This window comes from Eriocheir sinensis, chromosome 38 (genome assembly GCF_024679095.1).
Source record: "Eriocheir sinensis breed Jianghai 21 chromosome 38, ASM2467909v1, whole genome shotgun sequence".
NCBI classification, from domain to species: domain Eukaryota; kingdom Metazoa; phylum Arthropoda; class Malacostraca; order Decapoda; family Varunidae; genus Eriocheir; species Eriocheir sinensis.
This window is the reverse complement of record NC_066546.1, coordinates 14,212,474-14,239,004: the sequence shown is the minus strand read 5'-3', so window position 1 is coordinate 14,239,004 and position 26,531 is coordinate 14,212,474. Positions and strand designations below refer to the sequence as shown.

Genomic DNA, 26,531 nt, shown 5'->3' with positions numbered 1-26,531 from the left:
ATTTGTATACTCTTTAACACATATCTTTTACTTTTAACACTTCTATGCCCATTTCTTTATCCTCTTTAACACTTATATTCTACATTTTACACTCCTTTATCTTTCTCCGCACTCTATATGTTGTTATCTACTCACAGACTCACGTACCCCTGTCTCTGGCTCTCTAAACCACGCCCTGACCTCCTCTCCTTTCCCCTTTCAGTCCCTTATATTCTACATTAAACACTCCTTTGTCTATTTCTTCACATTCTTTATATGTTGTTATCTACTCACAGACTCACGTACCCCTGTCTCTGGCTCCCTAAACCACCCCCTGACCTCCTCTCCTTTCCCCTTTCAGTCCCAACGTGTGTGTGGAGCGCGAGGAGATCGACGAGGGGAAGGACCTGGACTCCAGCATCAAGGAGGGCGAGGAGAGCACCGCGTCAGGCTCCACCCTCGTCTTCAGCGTGGGCAACATGCAAGTCACCTCCTGCACCGAGACCCGCAACCGATACACCTGTACGAGCAGGTAAGGCGCGTGGTACTGGTTAGTTGGTGTGATTGAAAGGCTGTGTGACTTGTCTTTGTGGCGATTAGCTCATTTGGTGTTGATTGTCGTAACGCAGTCGATAAAATTCTACAAACAGGTAAGATATCTGGTCAGTATGAGAGACTACAAGTGTTTTAGTGTAATTCAAGGGATGTTTTGCTTGTTTTTGGTGCTTGTCGGGTGTTGAATGCCGTAACGGAAGTGATATAACGTGTACAGCAGGTGAGACACGAGTTACACCTGGGCAATTAGTGTTTACAGGTATAGTAATGCGAATGATGGGTTTTCTTTTCTCACAGTGACATAGGAGATAGACTAAAGCTAAAATGAATAGTGTCATGAGAAATAAAATGCAACAATGTACTCCTATAAAGAAAAAATAAAACAAAAGAGCCTGAAAACGTAATGACTGAATCTGTTCCAAAAGTGTCTTGCCCGTGTTAGGTTCTGAGATGGTTAGTTTTGGCGTTGTTTACGCGTCAGATTCCAAGAAGCTTTGTACTACGTGAGGTGAGAAGCGAGTTACACCTTTATGATATGAGCCTTCAGGGACATTAGTGAGTGAACGAATGTTTTGCCAATGCTTGTCGAGAACCTGTCACGTGAAAATATAAAACAGGAAAATGTGTCAGTGTGTGGGATATTTTCAGAAAGCAATCATTCATCACATTTCATCACACGGGAAGGGCATGAGAACGTGACGTGTGGAAGGTGGCGGGAAAGCGTCGTGTGAGAGGAGTTACACAGCGTATGGCGGAAATAACCAAAAAATAACGTAAACAAAAAAACTCATTCCTCTTACGCATACGCCCAGTTAACACACACACACACACACACACATCAACTAACTATCTATTTATCTATCTATGGGTCTAACTAACTACTCGTATGTATCTACTAACTAACTAACGAACTATCTAACTACGTATCTATATGTCTACATCTATCTATCTATCTACCGCTGCCAGATTATCGTACTCAGAGCCTCATATTTACCGGTTTCTGAGCCATTGCTATTGCCAAAAAAACACCGATAATTAACCATTTTAACGATAACTATATATGAAGGCATGAATGGGGTAGAGGAGGCAGTTTTTGGGTCGGAAATCGGAAAACATCGGAGGCTGAGTACGACAATCTGGCAGCGTTGGGTTCTAATGCTCAGCGGATGTCAATGTTTTCAAAAATATAAAAGAACGTAAAAAAAAGATAGATGGGCGTGTGATGCTGACCGACTGGAGTGCATTTTTCTATCTCATTTTCGTGGGAAGGTCGCTGGTGACGGACGCATTTGTGGTTTTTTGGTGAGTCAGATGAGTCACGCCCGCTGCCGGAAGTTAGCGCCGTAGATTTTATTTCTTTTTACTTTTCTTTATTTCTTTAGTATCACAAATTTCCTCATACACAACAGCGGCCTCATCTGATTTTTTTATATTTTATTTTTACAGCAGGAGACGTAAAATAAAAAAAAAACAATAATGAAAAAAAAAGCCCGCTACTTACTCCTCCTAGAATAATAATAATGACGGAAAGAACGATTATTTTTCCATCACAAGCAATAGGGCAAGTGTGTAGACATGTAAGGGTGTGTACTGAGCCCCGTCGTCTCTTCCAGGATCTCCCGCCGCGGCATCCACAAGACGGTGGTGGTCACGCACAAGTGTTGCCACGGTTACGTACGCGAGGGGGCCGGCTGCTCCAAGGGTGAGTGTGTGTGTGTGTGTGTGTGTGTGTGTGTGTGTGTGTGTGTGTGTGTGTGCTTATATAAATCCTTAACCCCCCTCCCCTTTCTTTCTCATGGCATAAAACCGTAACATGATGGCTAAAGTTATTGCACATTAGTAAACATTAGTAAAACATAAGTAAATCAGTAAAACACATTTGTAAAAACATTATTAAACAACATTAGCAAAACATCAATAAAACATTAGTAAAAACATTATTAAACAACATTAGTAAAACATCAATAAGACATTAGTAAAAACATTATTAAACAACATTAGTAAAACATCAATAAAACATTAGTAAAAACATTATTAAACAACATTAGTAAAACATCAATAAGACATTAGTAAAAACACTATTAAACAACATTAGTAAAACATCAATAAAACATTAGTAAAAACATTATTAAACAACATTAGTAAAACATCAATAAAACATTAGTAAAAACATTAGTAAATAACATGAACATTGCTATAAAAAAAAAGTTATGACAATGAAGGAGAAATTTACTCATTCTTCGCCCTTCACTCTTCACTAATACTAAAGTCTAGCTCATTCACTAACACTTTCTTTCTTCGTCAGTTTACACATTCTTCACCCTACACTAATTCTCCAGTCCAATCACTAACACTCTTTCTCCCCCCATCAGTGGAGTTGAAGTCGATGCCGGAGACGCTGGAGGAGATCGGGTCCAACGACTTCCTGACGCTGGTGAAGACGGCGGGCATGACGGAGATGCTGGACCAGAACGTGACGCTCTTCGTGCCCACCAACGAGGCCATGCAGGAGTTCATGGTGGAGATGGAGGTGGAGGTGAGTGTGGAGGATGAGGAGGAGGAGGAGGAGGTATCAGTAGGCGGTAGGAGATGGAGAGCGGTGATAGTTTTGATTTCAGTCTTGAGCTGTGGTGTGGTGTTGTTTATAGTAGTAGTAGTTGAAGTAGTAGTAGTAGTAGTAGTAGTAGTAGTAGTAGTGGCATGAACCCAGAGTTACACAGCGTATGGCGGAAATAACCACAAATAACGTAAACAAAAAAACTCATTCCTCTTACGCATACGCCCAGTTAACACACACACACACACACACACACACACATCAACTAACTATCTATTTATCTATCTATGGGTCTAACTAACTACTCGTATGTATCTACTAACTAACTAACGAACTATCTAACTGCTTATCTATATGTCTACATCTATCTATCTACCTATCTGTCTATCTAACTATCTATCTATAACTGTGTACCTAACTTTTCTCTTTCTCTCTCCCCTCCCAAGAACGAGCTGGAGACCGAGGGAGTGAAGGGCGACAGGTCATACAACGAGGTCTTCCCCGCCCTGCGCGCGCCCATCGAGAACAAGGGGATGGTGATGGCCCACGCCACGGAGGGTGTTCTGTACGCCAGCGACCTGCGAGACGAACAGGTGTGTGTGTGTGTGTGTGTGTGTGTGTGTGTGTGTGTGTGTGTGTGTGTGTGTGTGTGTCTTTCCTGCGATACGTAATAGATGTTGATTGTTGCAGAGTACAGTCATCGGCGTTTGTTATGTAAAGATCATTAATGTTTCCTCTTCGTGCTTGTCTGTAGGTGCTGCCGAGCATGATGGAGGGCGCCACACTTCGCATCAACACATACAGCACCCAGCCGCCCGCCGCCACCGTCAACTGCGCCAGGATGGTCTCCGTGAACCAGCACTCGACCCACGGCGTGGTGCACTCCATCGACAAGGTGCTGCAGCCCGTCACCAAGAGCCTGGCCGAACTCATCACCTCCGACCCTCAGTTCTCCATCCTCTACCAGCGTGAGTGTTGCTTATGGATGCTTCACGTAATATAGGTGATTAACCCGGTAACAGCGACGGGTCAAATTTGTGGCTTTACCATGTACCAGCGATAGGCCAAATTTTTACCATGATATAAACCCCCCCAAATAGATGATGCACAAACTGATCACAAATACATTGTTACTATATATTATGAAATGGTTTGTGTGAGTGATGATTTTTTCTCATTAATTCGCTTAGAAGGGCCTTTAAGATACATGTTCCCCGCAGCTACCGGGTTAAATGTTGCAAAGTGAAAACTACATCTGTATAATTGGATTCTTTTTTAGGAGCAGCGAGTAGTTGGATTCTTTTTAGGCGCAGCGAGTAGCGGGCTTTTTTTTATTATTGTTTCCTTTTTTTGTGTGCCCTTGAGCTGTCTCCTTTGTTGTAAAAAAAAAAAAAAAAAAAAAAAATCTCTACCAATATGAGTGTTTCTTAGGCGCGTCACTTGATTTGGGTGCTTAAGTGTTACACAGGCACATGAGCTGCGTATCTATATCCTCTACCAGTGTGAGTATTGAATAGACGCTTCACGTAGCTACAGTGATACCAAATTGTCGAATCCGTTTTGGCGCTGGCTCCCGCGGGTCCATTTCTCCCCTCTGCTCTGCCACACAGTCCCAACACCTATTATTTCCTCTCATATGTTACCTATAGCTTACATATGAGAGGGAGAGATAGGTGTTGGGAGTGTGTGGCAGAGCAGAGGGGAGGAAATGACCCGCGGGAGCCTACGCCAGACCGGCCGCGACATATTTGGAAGACATTTTTTATTTTTTTATAGATGCTTCACGAGATCGTCACAAAGCCACCCAGAACTGCTCAATGCTACAAGGCCTGTGGTAGTCATTAGCATTGTTTATAAAATGCTCAAAGGAACCGGGATGTAGCGTACTGATATTAAGAGGATGGCCAAGAAAAGGAGAGCATTTTTTGGGGGGTATTAATGTTATAGGCAGTTTTACACAATCATTCAATGTCTCACAGCCACATATTAACACAAACACTCATTGCCAAGAAAGGGAGAGCATTTTGGGGGGTTTTAATGTTATAGGCAGTTTTATACCATCATTCAATGTCTCACAGCCACATATTAACACAAACACTCCTCGCAGTACAGCCTCCCAGTCGGCATCACACACAGACGCTGATACAAAGCCAAAGCCAACGTGTTCCTTTCCTCTCTAACAGTGGTGGAGAACGCCGGCCTCCTCGACATGCTGCGGGAGCCTGGCCAGCTGACTCTCTTCGCCCCCACTGACGACGCCTTCCGTTCCCTTTCCGCCCCCGTGCTTGAAGCCCTGCTCGCCAACGACGCCTGTGTGGACGGTGAGTGGACAAAGATTTGATGGAGATGCGGGTAGTTAGCATATTACAGAGAAGGGAAGTAGAGCAGTTGATAAAAAAGGATTTGCAGTAATCTAATCTATTCTACTAATTTAATTTAATCGTCTAATCTTTAACTTTATGCATCCTAACTTTAGCCTCCTCCATTTCCCTTTCCTTTTAAGCCAATCATAACCTTCCTTTCTGAACCAAACCTAAATTACCCAACACAGCAGACCTTCTTGTACCTCTCACCCCATTTCACTGCCACTCTCCATCCTCCCTTATCAACCTTGCTAACCTCAACCTAACAATTGCAAACCCTTTCCGACAAAACCAATCATAACCTTCCTGAACCAAATCTAACTTACCCAGCACTGCGAACCCCCCTGTATACCTCTCACCCCTCTTCACCGCCGCTCTCCATCCTCCTTTGCCAACCAGAACTAACCTCACCTAACAATTGCAAACCCTTTCCTACAAAACCAATCATAACCTTCCTGAACCAAGCCTAACTTACCCAACACTGCAAACCCCCCTGTACCTCTCACCCCTCTCCATCCTCCCTTGCCAACCAGAACTAACCTCACCTAACAATCGCATACCCTTCCCCTTCACAGCCATCGTCAAGAACCACATCCTGCCCAACGTGATCTGCTCGGCGGCGGTGCAGGGCAAGGCGCGCACCATCAACCTGCTGGAGGAGTTCCTGATGCTGGAGAGGAACGAGGAGGACGAGCTCTTTGTGGAGGACGACGTGAAGGTGGTGGCCAGGGATGTGATGGGAACCAACGGAGTGATGCACGTCGTCAACAAACCCGTCATGCCCGGTGCCGGTGAGAGAGAGAGAGAGAGAGAGAGAGAGAGAGAGAGAGAGAGAGAGAGAGAGAGAGAGAGAGAGAGAGAGAGATTGTATAGCTTTTGTTTTCATTTTTTTGTTGTTGTCAGTGAGAGAGAGAGAGAGAGAGAGAGAGAGAGAGAGAGAGAGAGAGAGAGAGAGAGAGAGAGAGAGAGAGATTGTATAGCTTCTGTTTTCAGTTTCTTGTCACAATTTTACTGTTATCTGTATTTTCCTTTCCCTGTTATTTTATTCTGATTTTTCATTCATTATTTTTCTCTTTTTCTCTGTGTGTCTTGTTTGTCTCCATATTGTTTTCGATACGTAGAATTAGATGAAAGTATATTATCTATTGCTATCCAAACTTCAATATTCTTTTTAACTATTTATCTATAACAAGTGGAAATTAATCATGGCTCAAGATACAGCATATTCAAACTTCAATATTCTTTTTAACTATTTATCTATAACAAGTGGAAATTAATCATGGCTCAAGATACAGCATATTCAAACTTCAATATTCTTTTTAACTATTTATCTATAACAAGTGGAAATTAATCATGGCTCAAGATACAGCAATTAGCCATTCATTTCTCATCTGGTGGCAACTTTATGTAACTGCCTCTCTTTCACCACAAATAGCTTATGATGTGACAGGTATGTGTTGAAAGCCTCGTCATTGCTTTAGTATGAGGAGGCATTAGTGAAAGAAAGACTGCTAGACTGTAGAGTTTCAGATGAGTTTGTAGTAAATTATTTCTGAAACGTTTTGAGAAAGTTCAGATCCATTTGGAAGTCTGGCTCACTACATACACTACATAGGAGCAGTAAGTAGCGGTCCTTTTTTTTTTCATTATTATTATTATTATTATTATTATTATTATTATTTTTACGCCCCTGCACTGTCTCCTCTGCTGTAAAAAAAAATCTGTCTGTCTGTATCTTTCTGTATCTAGCTAGCTCTAAAAACACAAGAAATGCACTCACAAACAATGTAAGTCCTCTCTCTCCCTCTTTCTGTATCTCTGTCTAAAACATCTCCAGTCCCTTTATCTCTCTGTGTTTATCTATCTATCTATCTAAATACCTAGCACTCACATACAAGGCCATTCTCTCTCTCTCTCTCTCTCTCTCTCTCTCTCTCTCTCTCTCTCTCTCTCTCTCTCTCTCTCTCATCTTTCCAATATTTAACCCCAAACCCTTCATCCTCACACCAAACATTCAGCGCCTCTTCAATTTCCCATTCTCACTCCCCTAACTTTCGTCCCTTGTGTCCCGCAGCCCAGAACGTGGTGGAGGTGATCCGCGGCCACAACCTCACCCGCTTCCTGGACATGCTGGAGGCTGCCGACATGCTGAGCGAACTGTCAGGCCTCAAGGACGTGACTGTCTTCGCGCCGAGCAACCGAGCCATCGAGTCCCTCCCCGAAGGCGCCCTTGAAGAGATCATGGTGAGGGAGGGTTCTTGTGTGTCTTGCCTTGTGTTAGATAATAGATTAGGTTTAGTTAGGCTTGTGTTCTGCTAGGTTAGGTTAGGTTAGGCTTGGCTTGCATTAGGGTAGGTATAGTTAGGCTTGTGTTCTGTTAGGTTAGGTTAGGTTAGGCTTGGCTTGCATTAGGGTAGGTTTAGTTAGGCCTGTCTTGTGTTGTGTTAGGTTAGGTTAGGCTTGGCTTGCATTAGGGTAGGTTTAATTAGGCCTGTCTTGTGTTGTGTTAGGTTAGGTTAGGCTTGGCTTGCATTAGGGTAGATTTAGTTATTTCACGATTTCTTTTCCTTTTCTCTTGTTAAATCTAGCACCTCAGTTTAACCCCATAAACGAAAGATGCTTGCAAGTTATGGGAAGTTTAGAGATAAATCCAGATCTGTTTTATGTTTTGTTCTTGTTGTGTTCTCTAGAGTTATAAATCCAGATCTGTTTTATGTTTTGTTCTTGTTGTGTTCTCTAGAGTTATAAATCCAGATCTGTTTTATGTTTTGTTCTTGTTGTGTTCTCTAGAGTTATAAATCCAGATCTGTTGATGTTTTGTTGTAGTTGTGTTCTCTAGAGTTATAATCAAAGGCTTATAATGTTTTCATATTAGTTTACGTAATGATGTAGGTAGAGTGATTCTTAATGCCCAGGTGAAGCAGGTAGGAGGACAGGTATAGAAAGATGGGAAATGCAATGGAATGTGAAGGTAATAAGAGTGTCTGTCCTGCGGCAGAGTGACAAGGACAAGCTGCGGGACCTGCTGAACTACCACATCACCACCTCCTCCCTCACCGCCTCGGACATCGCCAACAACCACATCGCCACCACACGCGCCGACCTGCCGCTCAGGGTCAACCTCTACAACAGGGTTAGTACTGCAGGGGGACTCTCAACACTTTTTTTAGTTTGCTGTAAACTGTGCTCTCCCTCTTCCTTTCTCTCTCAGCCTTCAAAAAAATATTCCTTTTCCACAGCCAGACACACCACACCACAGTAATGTTTTAGCTCTCAGTACTAGCCTTTTCATAGCCTTACAGACAACCCAGTACATTAAAGAGAAGATGGCGCCACTATAAACACCTGCCTGCGCCAATACGGGCTGGGGCCGACTACCAATCAAGCCCCTCAAGCAAGCCTACCGGCGATATAGCCGTAGACGTAAAACAAAAACAAAAATAAAATTACAGTAAGATCTCAGTTCTTAGTAAGCCTTTTCACAGCCTAACAGAGACATTACTCAGCCCAACAATCCTTCAACAGTAAGTCTCTTCACAGCATTACAAAGACACAGAACAGTACCAGACTCTGTTTCCTCTTTGGGTAAAATCCTTCACAGCCCGACACACAGCACAGCACACTAACCTTGCCGTCCCGCCCACACAGTCGCCACTGCTGGCCGGGCTGGTGCGGGAGACCGGCCACCGCTACATGCGCCTGACCGCCGGGTGCAGCCGCATCTCCACCCTGGACTCCCGTGCGTGCGGCGCCGTGGTGCATGTGGTGGAGAGGCTCCTCACGCCGCCCAAGCCCACTGTGCTGGACAACCTGGAGGCCGACGAGGACTTCTCCATCTTCACCAAGATGATCCACGACACCGGCTTGAACGAGACACTATCGGGCGAGGGTCCCTTCACCGTGCTGGCGCCCTCAAACCATGTGTTCAACGCCCTGCCTGACTTCGAGCTGCGGGAACTCATGGGCGACAGGGACATGCAGGAGAAGCTCGTCAAGCAACACGTCCTCAAAGGTGTGTACTGACCTGCTTGTATTTACGTAGAGAGAGAGAGAGAGAGAGAGAGAGAGAGAGAGAGAGAGAGAGAGAGAGAGAGAGAGAGAGAGAGAGAACAAATGCATACCTACAAAAATACATACCTCAAAATACGCAATATCTCTGTACAGGCAAACACCTCACGACTAACTAACTAACTAACTAACACCTTTCCCCTCACTCCTGCAGAACACCTGTGCTGTGCCGGCATCAACCCCAACACATGGTTCTTCATGGACCACAAGCGGCCCCTGGAAGGCCCGCCGATCCATCTTCGCCGCACCATCGCCGGCAGGATCATGGCTGGCTCGGCGCGCATCACCCACTGCTCCGCCCCGTCCAAGAACGGCCTCGTGCACACCATCAACCACCTCCTCCTCGACGTCAACCCCAACAGCCGCCAGGACAGGACCCGCACCCCGATCTTCTCCGCCCCGGGTCTCGAGATCCTGTTCGGCTGAGCGTGAGTCTTCGGCGCCGCGAGTGGCCAGGAAGGAGCGGCAGAGATCGAGTGTTTGTGATTGTGTTGTTGACTGACTGACTGACGAGCTCTCTGCCGCGTTTGTTCTGTTTGGTTGGAGTTGTTTCGCGGTCGTTCTTCTCCTTATTTATTCGTGTTAATTATTAGTATATATTTTTTCTTTTTTTTGTTAAGGATTCGTATATTGCCATCATCTATTTTGTTGCCCATAGTTATTGTTTTGTGAAGTTCAACATCTACATTTTGCTGTCCCAGTTCTTCAATATTTTACATTTATTTTTTCTGTTTTTGCCAAGAAGTTTTATTTTCGCGCTTGCTGTCAGGCCTGTTTTTAATAGTAGGAGGACTTGTAGTCTCCTCCATGTTTTATTACTTTTAAAAACCCGCACTTGTTATATATATCAGAAAAAGAGCATGTAAATTATAAAGATATGTATTTTAAATAGAAACCCCCAGCTATAAAAGAAAACGGAAGTAGCATAAAAGAACAGTATCCTAATTATCTTATACAGGAAATACATAAGCAAATATAGAGAGGTCTGTGAGGGAAATGACTGCTTAGGAAACTCGCGCCTTGGAATAGTACTACATCATCAGCGCAGATAAACACATACTTAAAGCGTAACGGTCCTACGTAAAAAGTTTCCAGGGTCTGGCGAGTCCTTGTTACATATATTTAGTATTTATTGCAGTGCGTAGCAACGTTGCCAGATTGTCGTACTCAGCCTCTTATATTTACCGACTTCCGGCCCAAAACTGTCTCCTGGTCCCCAATAACGAGCTTCATTTATATTTATCGTTAAAATAGTTAATTCCTGATGTTTCTTGGCAATAGTAAGGCGTCAGAAACCGGTATATACTAGTAAATGCTACGCTGAGTACGATAATCTGGCAATGGTGATGCGTAGAGTTTTGTACCACCGATGTAGATGACTCGACGAGGACTGTAGGCAGGCAGGAAATAACCAACCTATCGCCTATATAGCTGATGTTTATTTTTATTGTTAGTAATATCTACTATTATCATTATTACTATCTTATTATAGCAGATCTGTGATTCGCCGGATGTGGGCCTTATGAATACCACCGTAATAAATCTTAACAAAAATAGCATTATCATAACCCCCCGAAGTGTGTAAATATCTTGCACACTCAACATCACCATCGTTATCACCATCACCATCTTAAGGGGCTATCACACTGGGCAAATTTTCCGTGGATCTTCAGTCAAACCACGATTTCCGCTGGCGTGGTTCTGATATTTCCGTGGTTTTCTGGCGTGTCCACGATCTTCCAAAACTACGGTAATTTCACTGAAGGACGACGGTATTACTCACCATCATCATCATCAGCAATAACAAGAAACAAATGAGGACCATGCTTGCGGAAATCGTGGTTTGACTGAAGATCCACGGAAAATTTGCTCAGTGTAATAGCCCCTGTAGACTCCTGTGTGAGGCAAGCAGCGGCAGCAGTAATGACAAATGTTGCTTATTTATTGTACATTTTCTGCGTGCAATTCTGTCAGTGGTGAGTGTTTATTGTAGTGGTGAGTAATGTAGTTTATTATATAGTGGTGAGTAACTATTTGCAGGTCATCACAGGCAGGATCATCTACAGGTCAGTGGCTAAAATAATCGTCAGTAATTAATCCTTTGAATAGATTTGTTATGAGTGGAAAATTTTTGAAGGAGATTGATAAAAAAATAAACTAAGCGGGGTGAATGAGTGAGTTCCCCTCTTTCCCTCTCATCTTTGCCCATTTTCTATCGTTTATCTATAGCCTCTTTGTAGTAGTGAACAATAACTTTATTTCGTAACAATGATAAGTAACAGCTGTGCCTCATGTTGGCAAGTTAATGTTAGAAATATCGAACAAATGACAGTCGGAAACAGGAGTACACCGTTGAAAAGACAGAAAACGATTAAGCTTCAGTCAGTAGAGAAGTGCATTAAGGGGAGGGTGTGTGCGTCTTGGCCTTGTGAGTATATTGCTCTAATGTTGTATATACTCGTGTAACTCTCCTATTATTATTATTGTTATTATCAGTAGGTGTATTAGTATTGCAGGCGTGATATTAGTGATGTTTTACTAAGTCATTGTAGTTTATATTCGTGTAAGTATCCTATTATTATTATTGTTATTATCAGTAGGTGTGTTAGTATTGCAGACGTGATATTAATGTTTTACTAAGTCGGTGTAGGAAAACCACCCGAGTATAATGTTATGTTGCGTTTATTCTTATCAGTGATAGACTAGGCTAGTTTCGTTGTTACATAATTCGCTTAACCCAGGAAAGGCTTCATTTGTTTCTGTATTGTAAAGGTTTTCTATGATTATTACAATATTTCGCGTTTATTCTTGTCAGTGATAGACTTCGCTAGTTTCGTTGTTACATAATTCGCTTAACCCAGGAAAGGCTTCATTTGTTTCTGTATTGTAAAGGTTTGCTATGATTATTACAACATTTCGCGTTTATTCTTGTCAGTGATAGACTAGGCTAGTTTCGTTGTTACATAATTCGCTTAACTCAGGAAAGGCTTCATTTGTTTCTGTATAGTAAAGGTTTGCTATGATTATGACGATATTTCGCGTTTATACTTGTCAATGATAGACTAGGCTAGTTTCGTCGTTACCTAATTCGCTTAACTCAGGAAAGGCTTCATTTGTTTCTGTATTGTAAAGGTTTGCTATGATTATTACCCTTCACCCTATCCGATCCGACCTTTTCAAATTTTCGCGCTTGAAACACCTAGCATCGTACTCATTTATCTGAACAACGATAACGCTCATGAACACTAAGGTCTGGTACCGAATCAATAGTGTAAAACAATAATGAATAATGAGTGAAAAGAAGCTAGTGGAAAGGAGGGGCCAGATTTGCCCCCCCTCGGACCTTGTAGGGTTAAGGATGTTAGTGTTGTTTAACTGTATTGGTTACGTAGCCTCTTTAGTTTCGTTTTTAAGCTTGTCATTGATAGGGCAGTGGTAGTTGTGTAAAGATAAACGATCATTCGGTTAGCCTACTCGGGAGGTACTCGGTTCGTTCTTATATTGTTGAGGTTTAATGTATTTCTACCTCTTAAGGATAAACATGAATACAGTGTGCCTAATTTGTTCGTATATTGTTGAGGTTTAATGTATTTCTACCTCTTAAGGATAAGCATGAATACAGTGTGCCTAATTCTGAGAGCATACTTTGGCTTTGTTCTTATATTGTTGAGGTTTAATGTATTTCTACCTCGTAAGGATAAACATGAATATAGTGTGTTTATGAGAGCATACTATGGAAGGCTAGGTGTGATGGACGTGTGGTAGAAAGAAAAAAAAAGGCAACATTTCCACATCTTTATTTTGTCATCGATGGAATCCCTCTAGCGGCCTAGCCTATTTATTGCACACATGATAGTATATAGTATTTTTTTTCTTGTTAGAGGATCAAACTTATTAAATAGATCAAAATTGAGAGTATTAGAACATTAAGTAATGATAATAGAGCTAATTTGTTCTTTGTCAGAGGATTAGGAGAGTTAAATAGATCAAAGTTTAGAGTATTAAGAATTTAGATGATGAAAATAGAGCTAAATCATAACCATAAGTTAGAAATAGTTTTTTGGCATCCATGAGAGAGAGAGAGAGAGAGAGAGAGAGAGAGAGAGAGACACTCAGTAGCCATACACCGTCAAATCAACCTTCTTCAGCCACCCCTGTTCCGCCGAGTCGCTCCGGAAGGCCACGCGCCACGCCCCCGTCGGCCGCTCCCCCCACAGGTGCACGGACATGAAGCCCCACTCGTGCAGCCCCGTCGTGTGGTTGTCGTGAGGCCGGTGCGTCAGGACCTGAGACTCGGTGCCTGAAGGTGCGGGAGAGTCTAAAGATAGTGGTGGGTTTATACTCAAGTTTCATATAATTATACTGGGTGCCTGACGGTGGGAAGAGGGTTAAGATGTATGTTAGTGTTTCTTGTAAGACTCCTGAAGGTTCGCTTGTGGGGATTGTGCCTGGAGTTGGGAAAAGGTAGTTAGTGTGTTGTTAGTGCCTATATATTTATGAAGGGAGTTATTTGGCATTGAAACTGGTGGAAAAATAGTTGCTGTTTTCTTAATGGCTTGTCCGTGGTGAAGGAGGACAGGAGGTAGTTATTTGTGCTTGGAAGTGGGTTAAGGGAGGGATTGTTTTCGGTATTAAAGATAAGACCACGAGCCCACGAAACGAAGTCGTAAATAGTGGTTCGATTCGTTTTTTTTTTTTTTTTGTGTGTGTGTGTATGTGTGTACAAACTGTCTGCTTCACGGGGTTCGAAGCCTCATGGTTCAGTGGCAAGTGACGCGGCCTGAGGTGCTGCCTCGTTACCTAATAGACTACCTGACGGTGACTGGGTGATATCAAGGCGGTACAGTATTCACGCTTAAAAGGTTGCCATTAAATTGAGTAGATCCATATGTTTGGGAGTTAACGAAGAATTACCTGGGTTATGTTTTACTCTGACGGTGATCTCAGTCGTATTTTTCCTGGGTTTAACAATCTACCAAAAAGCGTTGCGTTTATATAAGACACTCTTTAAAAGTATCACTGCACCACTAGAGAGTCGTATTCATTGACGGTCAGATCCTATAGTCATTCCCTGAGCCATGCATTCCATGATGTTCGTGCGAAGTAAAGTGACAAATATTATGATGTTGCTCATGCGGTTTACTATTTTTTTTGTTTTTGTTTTTAGCTATGCGTTTCGTTCCTTTAATTTCTGCAGCAAAGGAGGCAGCTCAAGGACAAAAAAAAAATCACATTCTATTCTTCTTCTTCCTGTCCCACGCCCATTTCCCCTTAACTTCCATATTATGCTACGGACACCTGCACACACGAGAGGACTCACCTGCCGGGGACACGATGTAGATCTCGAGGAGGCATCGCTGGTGGTGCCTCAGGGTGACGGTGGCCACCACGTGTTCCACGGCACTCAGGGGGGACGACCCCGGCAGCTCGTGGCTCACGTTCACCCAGGCGTGACGTGCTATGTTTCTGCGCGACACAGTGATATGCTTCATGCAATGACAATGAGTAAATAAATTACCTAGTCAGCTGTAAAATATCAAATAGAATCGTTTTTCATCTGAATTAGGCAAATAAAGTTAGGCTATTGTCAATCATCAACAATTTCGAATTATTCTATCGAAAATGACCACAATTTTCTTTGTATGTGAAATTCTTCATGCTAAACATGTGCAGTGACGACGATGCTCACCTTTCTCCCTCAAACACGGGCAGGTGCTCGGTTTTCTGCGGCCCCACGTTGCGCCAGGTGGTCGCCGCCTCCACCATCCTTCCTGCGTCGACGGCCCCAAAGCCCTGCACAAAGAGACACGGCTAACTCTCACCCCAGAGCCTGGCGTGACAGTGGCTGAAGCTCAGGCTCAGCCAGACTCCCATGAAACAGCCCAAGATAAGGCTACTCAGACATGCCCCAATGACATGCCTTCACTGAGGACCCGAACAGGACCACTGAGTCACGCGAAGATAATTTAATGCAGTAATTGGATAAAGCAGCGCCGTTAAAGTGAAATGGCTATGAGTAATCAACTGACGGCAGAAGTATTTAGTAAAAGTAATGTGAATACAAAACCACAAGAATGAGCTGCCTAGTAATTATGGCTGCACAGCACACCCGTAGAACACACCTGCATCAGATGGAACTTCTTGCCCCGCGCGTTGGTGTGCCAGCCGTCCTCCGTCAGGGCCGTCGCTGTGGGCTCCGCCGTCTCCACCACCAGGTGCTGCACGTCCCGCCACCCCAGACGCGGGCTATGAAAAGAACCGTGCAGGGTGTTAGGGCTTGCCTGTGACCACCGACACGTTCACAGGGATGGGTGCTCAGCGGGTGGGGTTTCAAAATTTGGACAAGATTGTGTCTGACAGTGTTTACGAACCTATATTACGTAAATGATTTCGGTCAAGTACATCCAAAGAACTTAGAGACTTGCACTCGGAGTTTTGGAGATCTCATTTCACTAGTGCATTAGAAAATCATTAGGTATAGAAGGAAGAAAACTTTGCATTAAATGTTAAGAATATTAATGTAGTGTCTTTGCAAGTTGGTCACGTTAAGAAAGCAAAATATTTCAAAGGAGTGGAATCACTGGTTTTGAACTGCTTACGCCTTACGAAGATAGCAAAAGGAAAATAGTGAAAACCATATTAGGGGAGCAAATGTTAATATTTTGCAACGCTGGTGATGTGTGTTACTTGCTTCATGCAGCACCTACTTGGCCTGTAGGGTGAGCGCCACGACGCCCGCCATGAGGGGCGCCGCCGCGGAGGAGCCCTGGAACTTTTGGCTGCAGTGGCCGTCCAGCTCCGGCACCACCTGGCGGGGAGGGGAGGGGGATTAGGTTTGTTTGTTTTTGTTCCACTCGTGGCGTGGTGAAGCAGATGGTGACAGTGTGTTTTGGGACCATAGGCAGACATCGAGGAAAGTTTGTTTGTTTTTTATGTCTTGGGAAAAAATAGAAGTGCCCCAAAAATATATTGGAATGGTAATCAGCAACAAATTATGGCGAATGTAGATGGCAGGTATGAAGGATCTATAATCTCTCCTCAAACATCATGTATGTAAAACGATAATATGGTTGCAATACTAAAGCTTTGGTGCGCGATCCAATTGCGAATTCAATTATATAACTTAAATGCTGATATTTGACAAAGTTGTGACCAAAGATGAGCCAACACACTAAATCAGACCAAACACATGTCGCACTTATCGGCAATGTGGTGTCTTTATAAAGCTGGGAGCCAAACACACGAAGACAAAAGAGTCGCCGGCTCACCACCCTCATCGTGGTCTTGCTGACGTCCAGCAGGGACATCTGGAGGGTGTGTCGTCCCCCCACGAACACGCCCGCCATGACGGAGGCGCAGCGCTCGCCATAGAAGGTGGAGGCGCCGAGGTCGGTGAGCGCCGTGACGGTGAGGGTGTAGATGGACGAGGCGTACCCGTCCAGGTTACAGTTGTCGCCCAGCAGACCGCCGTTCCCCGAGGCCCACACGTAGATGGTGCCCAGACCCCCGCGGCCCTGGACACACACACATACATACATAAATACGTACACACATACATGCATACGTACATACATACATACTTATAAGTGCTTAGGGGTCTTTTTTGCTTTTTTATATATTTTTGCCCTTGAACTCCTTCCTTTACTGTAAAAAAAACATTAATACATATATACATACACACATACATACATAAGATACATAACCTTTCGTGCTTCAGGACCAATCTGCAACACATACCATTTATATAATCAGGACACCATTGTTATTTTTTTTCTTATTAGTTTAAAGTATACGTTATGCAGTCTAAGACCTTAAGAGATAATAGTTCGTGTTTAATGTATTTTTAACATAACTTGTTCAGCAGGAAGAGTTAAAATATTTAGCATATCACAGACAAGGTGATAATTAATGTTTTAGTGTACTTTTGGCATACCGTATAGAAAGTTTAAATAGATTTATCACAGAGAGCAAGATAATTAGTGTTTTAGTGTACTTTCAGCATAACTTTAGCAGAAAGATTCATTAGATATAGCATAGCCAGGACAACACAGGCAACACACGCGACAAACCCATACAAGCAACACACTGCCTTCTCTCCAGCACCCCACAGCACCCCACAGTCAGGAGGCTCACCCCCGCCACGCCCAGATGCAGTGCCATGCTCGCCAGCCTTCCGGGGCCCTCGATGTGCATCCCGTCGTCACTCGGCCCCCACGAGGCGCTGAACACCGCCACCTTGTCCACGTGCCGGGACAGCGCCGTGGCCTCCTGCACGTCCGTCACAGTGCCGTCCACGATGCGCACACCTGGGCAGCCAACACACAGGTAAGCACAGATGTCAGGGAAGAAGGTAAACCATAAAGAGTAGCTGTTGTTGTTGTTGTTGCTGTAAAAAAAAATGGGACACAAACTAAATCCCGGGTAAACACACATGATACACAGAGGAACACAGACGCAGACACACTAATTTTAGATGCTAGATATACACACAAGCACATTTAATCACCAAAGCAATACAAAAACAAAGCTATTATCACATCAGCCCCTCCCCTACAGACGCAGACACACTAATTGTAAATTCTAGATATACACACAAGCACAATCACCAAAGCAATACAAAAACAAAACTATCATAACACATCACATCAGCCCCTCCCCTTACCCCCCACACCTATCACACACCCACAGCATCCCCTATCCTCCACACCCACCTCCCACCCTGGCCTTGTACGCCACGCCCACGCCACAGACCCCGTTGTTCGCCACCGCCGCCGCCACGCCCGCGCAGTAGGTGCCGTGGGAGTTGCTGAACACCGGTGGGTCGAGACGCGGGGAGGGGTCGTCCTCGGGCTGGCCATCGCGAACCAAGGAGTAGCTTATTGAGGGGTCCTGAGAGGGAGGAGGTGGAGTGTTAGCTGTTATACTTTGCCCTGATTTTGTGTGTGTGTGTGTGTGTGTGTGTGTGTGTGTGTGTGTGTCCTTTATTTGGTTTGTTCTCAGGTGGTGTCGAGTAGAGAGTGTGTGGTTTTGTTATAGGCCTACTGTGTTCTTTTTTTTGTGTGTGTGTGTATGTTTGTTTGTCGAGATATTTGTGTGTCTGTGCGTATGTCTGTCTGCTTGTGTTTGTTTCTATATATCCACTCAATATCTATCTGTCAATCTATCTATCAACATTCCCCCCCCCCCCCCACACACACACAGCAAGCCTTTCCCCTCACACTATCACCCCTCACAATCAGCTCCCCTTCCACACACACAGTTACCTTCTCCTCCCATGCACAATAATTCATCCTACCCACAACCACTCACCCTAATCTCTTTCAATCCCATCTTCCACCTTCCCCACACAAGCACTAACTCAGATTCCTTCTTCACCTACATAGTTATCGGCGAGGTCAGCGTTGGTAGTCTGGAAGCCATCGTCCAGGATCGAAAGGGTCAAGCCTTGCCCCGTGTACCCCTGCCGCCACGCCCCCGTCACGTTGAGGTCACAGCCAGGCCGACCCAGCTGACCCGTGTTGAGCTGCGAGAAAAGGTCAGACCTAAGGTTGGGTCATTGGATGGATACTCCTGAATTTTTAAAGGTCGTGTTAGGCTTTATCAATAATGTGGTTGATTTGTCTTTGACCTGTTTTTCAAAGCGTAGTTAGTTAGCTTTATTGTTGTTTTTTAGGCCAAGGGAGGCAGCTCAAAGGGAAACAAAATAGAAAACAACAACAACAACAAAAAAAAAACCCCGTCAAACACTGCTCCGAACAGAAGAAAAATAAGTAACGAAAGGCCAGAGACTGATTTTACAATATATCTACTTAACTCTAAAAATCCAACACTTCTAAATAACTCAGTCCCAAAAAAGGAATAAAAAAGCCAAACTTGCCACATAATAAATACTAGTGCAACGTCTATAAAATCTGGCGCTACTCTCATGGAATTGGTTTTACGACCCGTGGAGATTTAAAGTATTCGTTCCATCTATCTTTTCATCATTAATGTGTGCTCTTATTTAACCTGATAGAGACGGGAAGGGAGGAAAGGAAAGACCACAGCCAACCAAGAGCCCTTACGTATTTTTTTTAAAGTAAGCGAGGCAACTCAAAGACAAAATGAAGATCAAATAGAAAAACCTACTGGTACTGTTTCTGCAAATAGTTGATGGTAAGAACAGTAAAAAAAAAAAGTCAAAATCGGATGGAGTGGTGTCTTGATGCTCCCCTCATGATATTTTTGTCTCTTTAAATCCTCTATCCGAAAATGACTCTCTTTTGGTCTTTCATTCCATTTTCATAACAGGAGAAGTGCATAGCGGACTTTTGTGTTTTTTTTTTTTTTTTTTTTTTTTTTTATGTCTTGCCCTTGAGCTGCTTCCTATGCTGTAAAAGGAAAATAGATTTGAGTGTGTGGTTGAGAGGTTGATTCTTTATACTACCAGGAAAGGAAGAGTAGAAGCACCAGGCCACAACGCACCAAATACCACTGGTCCTTGAAGAATGGGTCGTTGAATTCCGGAGAGCCAGACTGATCATCCTTTAAGCGTAAGACATCACTCCGCTTCGATGTTTTCTTTGCGTTAGTTTTCTTGCTGCTGGGGATGTTATTAAATTTTGATAGCCCAAGTTCCTCCTCCTTCATCCACCTCTTCATGTTCTCGTAAGTGTGCTCCGATGACCTGCCCGAGCTTGTTCTTGGAGGCGCCTCATGCGTGCCTGGTCGGTGTCGGTGCCTGGCGGGTCCGTCTCCAGGAACTTGGTGTCGCTTGTCCCTGAGGAGCGCCTCTTGTTGGTACACCCACTGGACCTGTAAGCAGAATGACTCTCAGTGTGATTTATTTATTTATTTATTTATTTATTTTTTTTTATTTTTTTTATTTTTTTACGTCTACACCTATAGCGCCGGTACGCTTGCTTGAGGGGCCTGGATGGTAGCCGGCCCCAGCCCGTCATGGCGCAGGCAAGTGTTTATAGTGGCGCCATGATCTCCTCGCAATAACCGCATCACCTAATAAGTTTCATGTAGTCCCATAATCTTTGCAATATTGAATGAATTATTAACCCTTCCTACACTTTAATATACTACTACTAGTTAATACAGGAAGCAATATTGATTTAGGCAGTGATTTAGTATGTGTTTTTTGCCTTTCCATAAGCAAAATGTACTGAGATAGATCATGATTGTCACACACGCACACACACAAAAAAAGGCTCTCTCACTACATTATAAGCTCAATAAGAAACTATCCATAGACAGGTGCTGAATATACCGCTTAGCTAGGTGCTCATTCTTCATTAAGGGTAAATATATAGAGACAAAAAGGGCATATACTGACTCCTGGTTCACCGGCCAGAAGCTCCACCATGTCAGGGTTGGAGCGGCGTCCCCGGTGGTGGTGGTGGTGTTGATGGTAGGTGCTGTTGAGTGGGTTGTGCAGGTGGTACACAGGTGGGTCGCTGAATACCTGTAGGGGAAGCAACTAGCACCTTTGAGGGTACACTTTGACTACTGATGAAGATTCTGACTATAGTTGAAGATTTTGACTACAGATGAAGATTCTTAATGTAGATGAAGATTCTGGGTTTTCAGTGACATGGCGCAGTGTTGATATCTTTAAGGATTCATGTTTTAAAAGTAGTCACAGTTCTTATGTCATTTTAATCAACCGTTTTATATATATTTTTTCAATGCCAAATGTCCATGTTACTTGCAGTGCCATGATGGAACACCCCAATCAAAATAGCACTCACGAAAATATGGTGATAGCTTAATTAAGAGTAGATAAGTTAAAGATTACTTTGAGGTGTTTCGGGCTGAGCTCCGCTGAAGAAAAGCATATTAACCAGAACCAAACCCTTATTTGTAATCAGTGAGGTAGAGGTACACTCATCAGGGGGTGGCATACAATGACTCTCCTCACCTGCCGTATGTAGTGGAGTCCATATTTTTGAGCAATGGTCCTGGCAGCCTCCTCCCCGCCCAGCACCTCGAGAGCCAGGTGGTTGCTTAGCTCCTGCGGCCCATCCTGAGAAGACCATGTAGCTTTAGAATAGTACAATCATCAAACATTTTTTTTACAAAAAAAGGAGACGGGTCAAGGGCAACAAAAAGAGTGCAAAAAAAAGGAAAAAGCCCGGTACTCGTCACTCCCATAATAGACAAAAGTAAAGAATAGCCAAAAGAGAGGTCAATTTCGGGTGGAGAGGTGTCTTGATGCACTACTGCCGAACTGATAGTGGTTATAGTGGTACACTCTAAAGGCTGTTGACAGAAGTGGTAATAGGTGTTGACAAGTCTGGTAATGGTTATAGTTGTACAATCTTCAGGATATTGACAGAATGATAATGGCTGTAGTTGAGTTGTATAATCTTCAGTCTGTTAATTGCCAAAGCTGATAACGGTTGAAATAGAACAAGACTGATGATTTGTAATGATGTTTTGTGTCCGTGTGATTGCATTCGTGGGTCATTTTGTGTGATAGGATTCATTGATATCATTGTGTTTTCTATTGTTTTATCTTGCTTCCTATTTTCTTACTTCCTATTTTCTTACTTCCTATTTTCTTACTTCCTATTTTCTTACTTCCTATTTTCTTACTTCCTATTTTCTTACTTCCTATTTTTCTTACTTCCTATTTTCTTACTTCCTATTTTTCTTACTTCCTATTTTTCTTACTTCCTATTTTCTTACTTCCTATTTTTCTTACATCCTATTTTCTTACTCCCTATTTTTCTTACTCCCTATTTTTCTTATTTCCTATTTTCTTATTTCCTATTTTCTTACTTCCTATTTTCTTTCATATTCGTACAAGAGCTTATTTTGTATGATATCATTCGTTAAAATATACGTACAAACATTAATATACAAGCATTCGTTCAAGGGCTTATTTTGTGTGATTGCATTCCCACAAGCATTCAGACAAGAGGTAATTTTGTGACAGTTTTCGTAACAGATCATTTTTACCTTGCAGGGTCTGGCGAGGGGCCGGGGCTTACCTGCTGCCGGAGAGAGGTGAGTAGAGCCGCAGCCTTCCCGGGGTTGAGGTGGGGGTCGGAAGAGGTGCTGTGAGTGAGGATGAGGTACGGCAGCCCTGCGCCCACCCACACCCACGCCCACGCCCATGCACTGCACCCTCTCCACATGTCCTTCCTCCCCTTCGCGTGTCCTCAGCTCATCTCTGTAATAAGAACCTTTTATTAACTCACCCTTTCTTTACACGGTTTCCATTCCATGACATTGTTAGCTTTCCTTGAGAGCATTACCTTATCTTGTCAATGTTACCACTCTTGACTATATTCTTGACAATGTTATTATTTTTCTTACAGCAAAGGAGACAGCACAAGGGCTCACAAAAAAGGAAACAATAATAAAAAAAAGCTCGCTACTCGCTGCTCCTGTAAAGACGGTGTTACCCTTTCATGACAATATTTCTTTTTCCTGACAGTGTTACCTCTTCCTGACATTGTTACCTTGGGGCGGTCAGGGAGGTGTATCAGATCACCCTGCAGGTAAAATCTAACACCCACTGATCCAGGCGGGGTTAAGCCCCTCTTGCAGACTCCTAACGTTCTTATGTTCTTATGTTCCCCCCCCCGTGTGTCCTAAAAAAAGTATTTATTTTTGCTATTTTATTGATGCTGGATTTGTGACAGTGTGCTGACAGGCTGCAAATAAGACATAATCCGCACCGTACTGATAGCTGATCTTGGTGTGCCCTCAACTCACTAACAAAGTGAGAAAAAAAAGTAGATAGTATTTTATTGATGCTTAGCTTAGTGAGGCTGTGGATTTGTAACAGTGGGCTGCAAATAAGACATAATCCGCACCGTACTGATAGCTGATCTTGGTGTGCCCTCAACTCACTAACAAAACAAAGTGAAAACACGCTCATATCTCATGTAGGCTACGGATACAACGGCGCCAAATCATCGTATTGAGGACATTGTAATTAAGTTTTTTGACACTTAACCACTGCAGAAAGACATCATTAATTAACCATTTTAACGATATCTGTAAGTGAATCTAGTTTTGAGGTGGCGGAGACAGGTTTTTGGGTCGAAAATAGGCAAATATTAAAGGCTGTAGAGGGCAATCTGGCACGGCTGTTCCGTATCTAATAGTGCGACAGATATGGCGTAATCCCTCACTGTGTCAGGCGAGGCAGCGAACACTTTCATTCCCCCCTTTCGTGTGTCCTTCAGCTCGTAAAAACAAAGTAATAACACATTTGATTGACAGCCGTTTTATCTACGGTAGGCTGCGGGTGTGTACATACATACGACGGTAACCCCAGAATGGCAAACGAGACACCGAACACTTTCATTCCCCCCTTTCGTGTGTCCTTCAGCTCATAAAAACAAAGTAATAACACATTTGATTGACAGCCGTTTTATCTACGGTAGGATGCGGATGTGTTACGGTATATACGACGCTATCCCCAGAATGTCAAACGAGGCATCGAACACTTATCCCCCCTTTCGTGTGTCCTTCAGCTCATAAAAACAAAGTAATAACACATTTGATTGACAGCTGTTTTATCTCAGGTAGGCTGCGGGTGTGTACATACATACGACGGTAACCCCAGAATGTCAAACGAGGCACCGAACACTTATCCCCCTATTTCGTTTGCCCTCAGCTCACCTCTAAAACAAAGGAATAACGCCTCTAAATGACAGCAGTGTTATCGTAGCGAGGCTGGGAACGTGTGGCAGTGTACCAGATAAGACACTCCTCCACTGTGTCGGGCGCCCATTACATTACGAGACGATTTAATTGAAATGTCAGCCTGGATAACAAACGTGCTGGTGGCTGCGTCGTGAGAGCAGCTATTTACACTAAGCTCAGGAAAAGTCTTACGTTTGTTCGTTTCTGTAGCCACGCGTGATGTTTGCAATAATGATGATATTCGTTGGACTCTCGCGACTTACAGCGCAAATTTGAAACGTGATTAGCGGCTCCATAATTTATTTTGTGAACTTTCATATGCAAACCAATGAGTGGTGATGTTATGTAAAATTAGATTGCTATCACAGTAATTCTTTGTTAATTTAAAACGTAAATAAACACAAGAAATCATGGGAAGGAAAAATGAAATGCCGCCAGAAGAGTTAATAGTTAAAGATAAAGAAAGAAATGACAAACCAATAACTCGAACCCTCCTTTTAACTAACATTCCCCCTGATCAAAAGCATCCCAAGGCCATGGTTGAGGCTGATAAAGGAGTTATACCTAAAAATAAACTAAGAGTGAAGAAAGAAAACGGTAACAAACTGCCGCATCTATACAGTAATTCTTTGTTAACTTAAAACATAGATAAACACAAGAATTCATGGGATAGAAGAATGAAATGCCGCCAGAAGAGTTAATAATAAAAGATAAAGAAAGAAATGACAAAACCAGTAACACGAACCCTCTAGCAAACATTCCCAAGGCCATGGTTGAGGCTGATAAAGGAGTTATACGTAAAAATAAACTAAAAGTGAAGAAAGAAAACGGTAACAAACTGCCGCATCTATACAAGAAGCGCAGTCTTTTGTATTAATGAACAGTGATAAATTGCATCCGATCCCGCTCGTACTTTCTTAATGATACAGATGAATACTCGGAAGGACTGTAATGTAAATATTTTCGCAGCATGGAAGATATTAGGAAAAGTTATCAAGTACGAAGTGTCTTTTCCGCATAATAAAAAAAGATATCAAGATGCAGCAAAGTAGCTAAAGACAAAAAAAAAAAAAGGCCCATAAAAAGACTGGTAGAGTTAACAATAGAGAAACCTTCGAAAAAAAACTATAATGTAAAGATCTTCGTAGTATGGAAGATGACCACACAATCCATTAGTACGTTACACTCATTTTCCGTCCCTGGTGATATAAATACTTACTGACAAGGGTTGTGATTTTACGAGAGCAGCAACGATACTTCCCCTGCCACGTCAGATGGGAAACTGACGTGTGAACGGTGTGATCCGTGTGAAGTGTGGAGGGAGTGACGAGGGGGGGCGTGCGAGCCTGCCACGGCATGCAACGATAAGATAGTCGCCCCAGACCTCCAAACATCACGCGAGGTGTTAGAATAGCGACGAGAATGTAACATGGATGTGTGAGGTTGCGCTAAGTTATTTGGAAACGAGTGCTTTATAACATGGAGTGACTTGCAATGGTAATATGGGTGTGGGGAGGGGAGGGACGTGTGTGTGTGTGTGTGTGTGTGTGTGTGTGTGTTATTCTCTGGAGCACAGGAGCAGGGCGAGGCAGCGATAAGATAATAGCACATCCGCTGTGAGCTTGCGTGGTATTGAATCTCGCTCGACATGTCTCCACGCGACGGCGCAGTTCCGAGAGAGATGGGAGGCTGAGCGTTACCTTCCGTGAGTCTGGGGAAGCTAATGGGAAATGTTCAACCCAAAGACTGGAAGGACTTGAAACAGAGGACCGGAAATAAAGAATGGAAGAACAGCGTGCGCCCAGAAAGATGAAACTCTTGAAACGAAGCATAGAAGTCTGGGATACAAAGACATAAATAGAAGAAAAAGGAAAGTATCAGTGACGGAAAACTAATGAAAACTGTTCAACCTAAAGAATGGTAGGACTTGAAATGGAGGAAAGGGAGAAAGACAATAAAGAATGGATAAGCAACCTACGTTCACAAAGATGGAAGACTTGAAACGAAGCATAGAAGTCTGGGATACGAAGAAATAAATAGAAAAAAAAGGAAACTATCAGTGGCGGGAAACTAATGGAAACTGTTCAAACCAAAGAATGGAAGAACTTGAAATGGAAGAAAAGGGAGAGAGACAATAAAGAATGAAAGAACAATGCGAGTCCAGTGAGATAAAACACTTGAAACGAATCACAGACATCTGGGACACAAAGACATTAATAGAATAGGAAAATGAAAGTATGAATGACGGAAGTTAGGTGTAGGAGTTGTCTAAATGATAATACGTGCTGAAATACTCGCCCTATCACTCGGCGGATGTGTGGAGGATAAGGATGCCTGTGTTGGCGAGGCTCATAAGC

General features: G+C 43.3%; 2 protein-coding genes across 4 annotated transcripts in view; one reads left to right on the top strand and one right to left on the bottom strand.

Moving 5' to 3' along the window:
* LOC127008712 (periostin-like) overlaps window positions 1–11,076 on the top strand; it is a 40,611-nt gene extending 29,535 nt beyond the window's left edge. For both annotated transcript variants that reach the window (XM_050881054.1, XM_050881053.1), the window contains 11 exons: window positions 341–511; window positions 2,148–2,236; window positions 2,907–3,070; window positions 3,538–3,684; window positions 3,846–4,059; window positions 5,275–5,412; window positions 6,030–6,245; window positions 7,529–7,698; window positions 8,453–8,587; window positions 9,103–9,466; window positions 9,677–11,076. In XM_050881054.1, coding sequence (XP_050737011.1) covers window positions 341–511; window positions 2,148–2,236; window positions 2,907–3,070; window positions 3,538–3,684; window positions 3,846–4,059; window positions 5,275–5,412; window positions 6,030–6,245; window positions 7,529–7,698; window positions 8,453–8,587; window positions 9,103–9,466; window positions 9,677–9,948 — 2,080 coding nt within the window. In that variant the 3' untranslated portion in view covers window positions 9,949–11,076. The remainder of the gene's footprint in view (window positions 1–340; window positions 512–2,147; window positions 2,237–2,906; window positions 3,071–3,537; window positions 3,685–3,845; window positions 4,060–5,274; window positions 5,413–6,029; window positions 6,246–7,528; window positions 7,699–8,452; window positions 8,588–9,102; window positions 9,467–9,676) is intronic.
* Window positions 11,077–13,303: 2,227 nt separating this feature from the next.
* LOC127008713 (furin-like) lies at window positions 13,304–25,476 on the bottom strand. Of its 2 annotated transcripts, none has more exons than XM_050881055.1 (14): window positions 25,394–25,476; window positions 22,506–22,687; window positions 21,431–21,535; window positions 20,846–20,974; window positions 19,987–20,316; window positions 18,902–19,045; window positions 18,234–18,411; window positions 17,656–17,828; window positions 16,791–17,036; window positions 16,230–16,330; window positions 15,645–15,768; window positions 15,212–15,315; window positions 14,843–14,988; window positions 13,304–13,822 (listed from the first exon to the last, which is right to left on the bottom strand). In XM_050881055.1, the coding sequence occupies exons 2-14, from the start codon at window positions 22,650–22,652 to the stop codon at window positions 13,635–13,637; spliced, it is 2,115 nt and encodes a 704-aa protein (XP_050737012.1). In that variant the 5' UTR covers window positions 22,653–22,687; window positions 25,394–25,476; the 3' UTR covers window positions 13,304–13,634. The 2 variants fall into 2 exon arrangements, with proteins under 2 accessions (XP_050737012.1, XP_050737013.1); XM_050881056.1 differs by lacking the exon at window positions 25,394–25,476 and adding an exon at window positions 22,980–23,085.
* Between the last annotated feature and the right edge of the window lie 1,055 nt (window positions 25,477–26,531).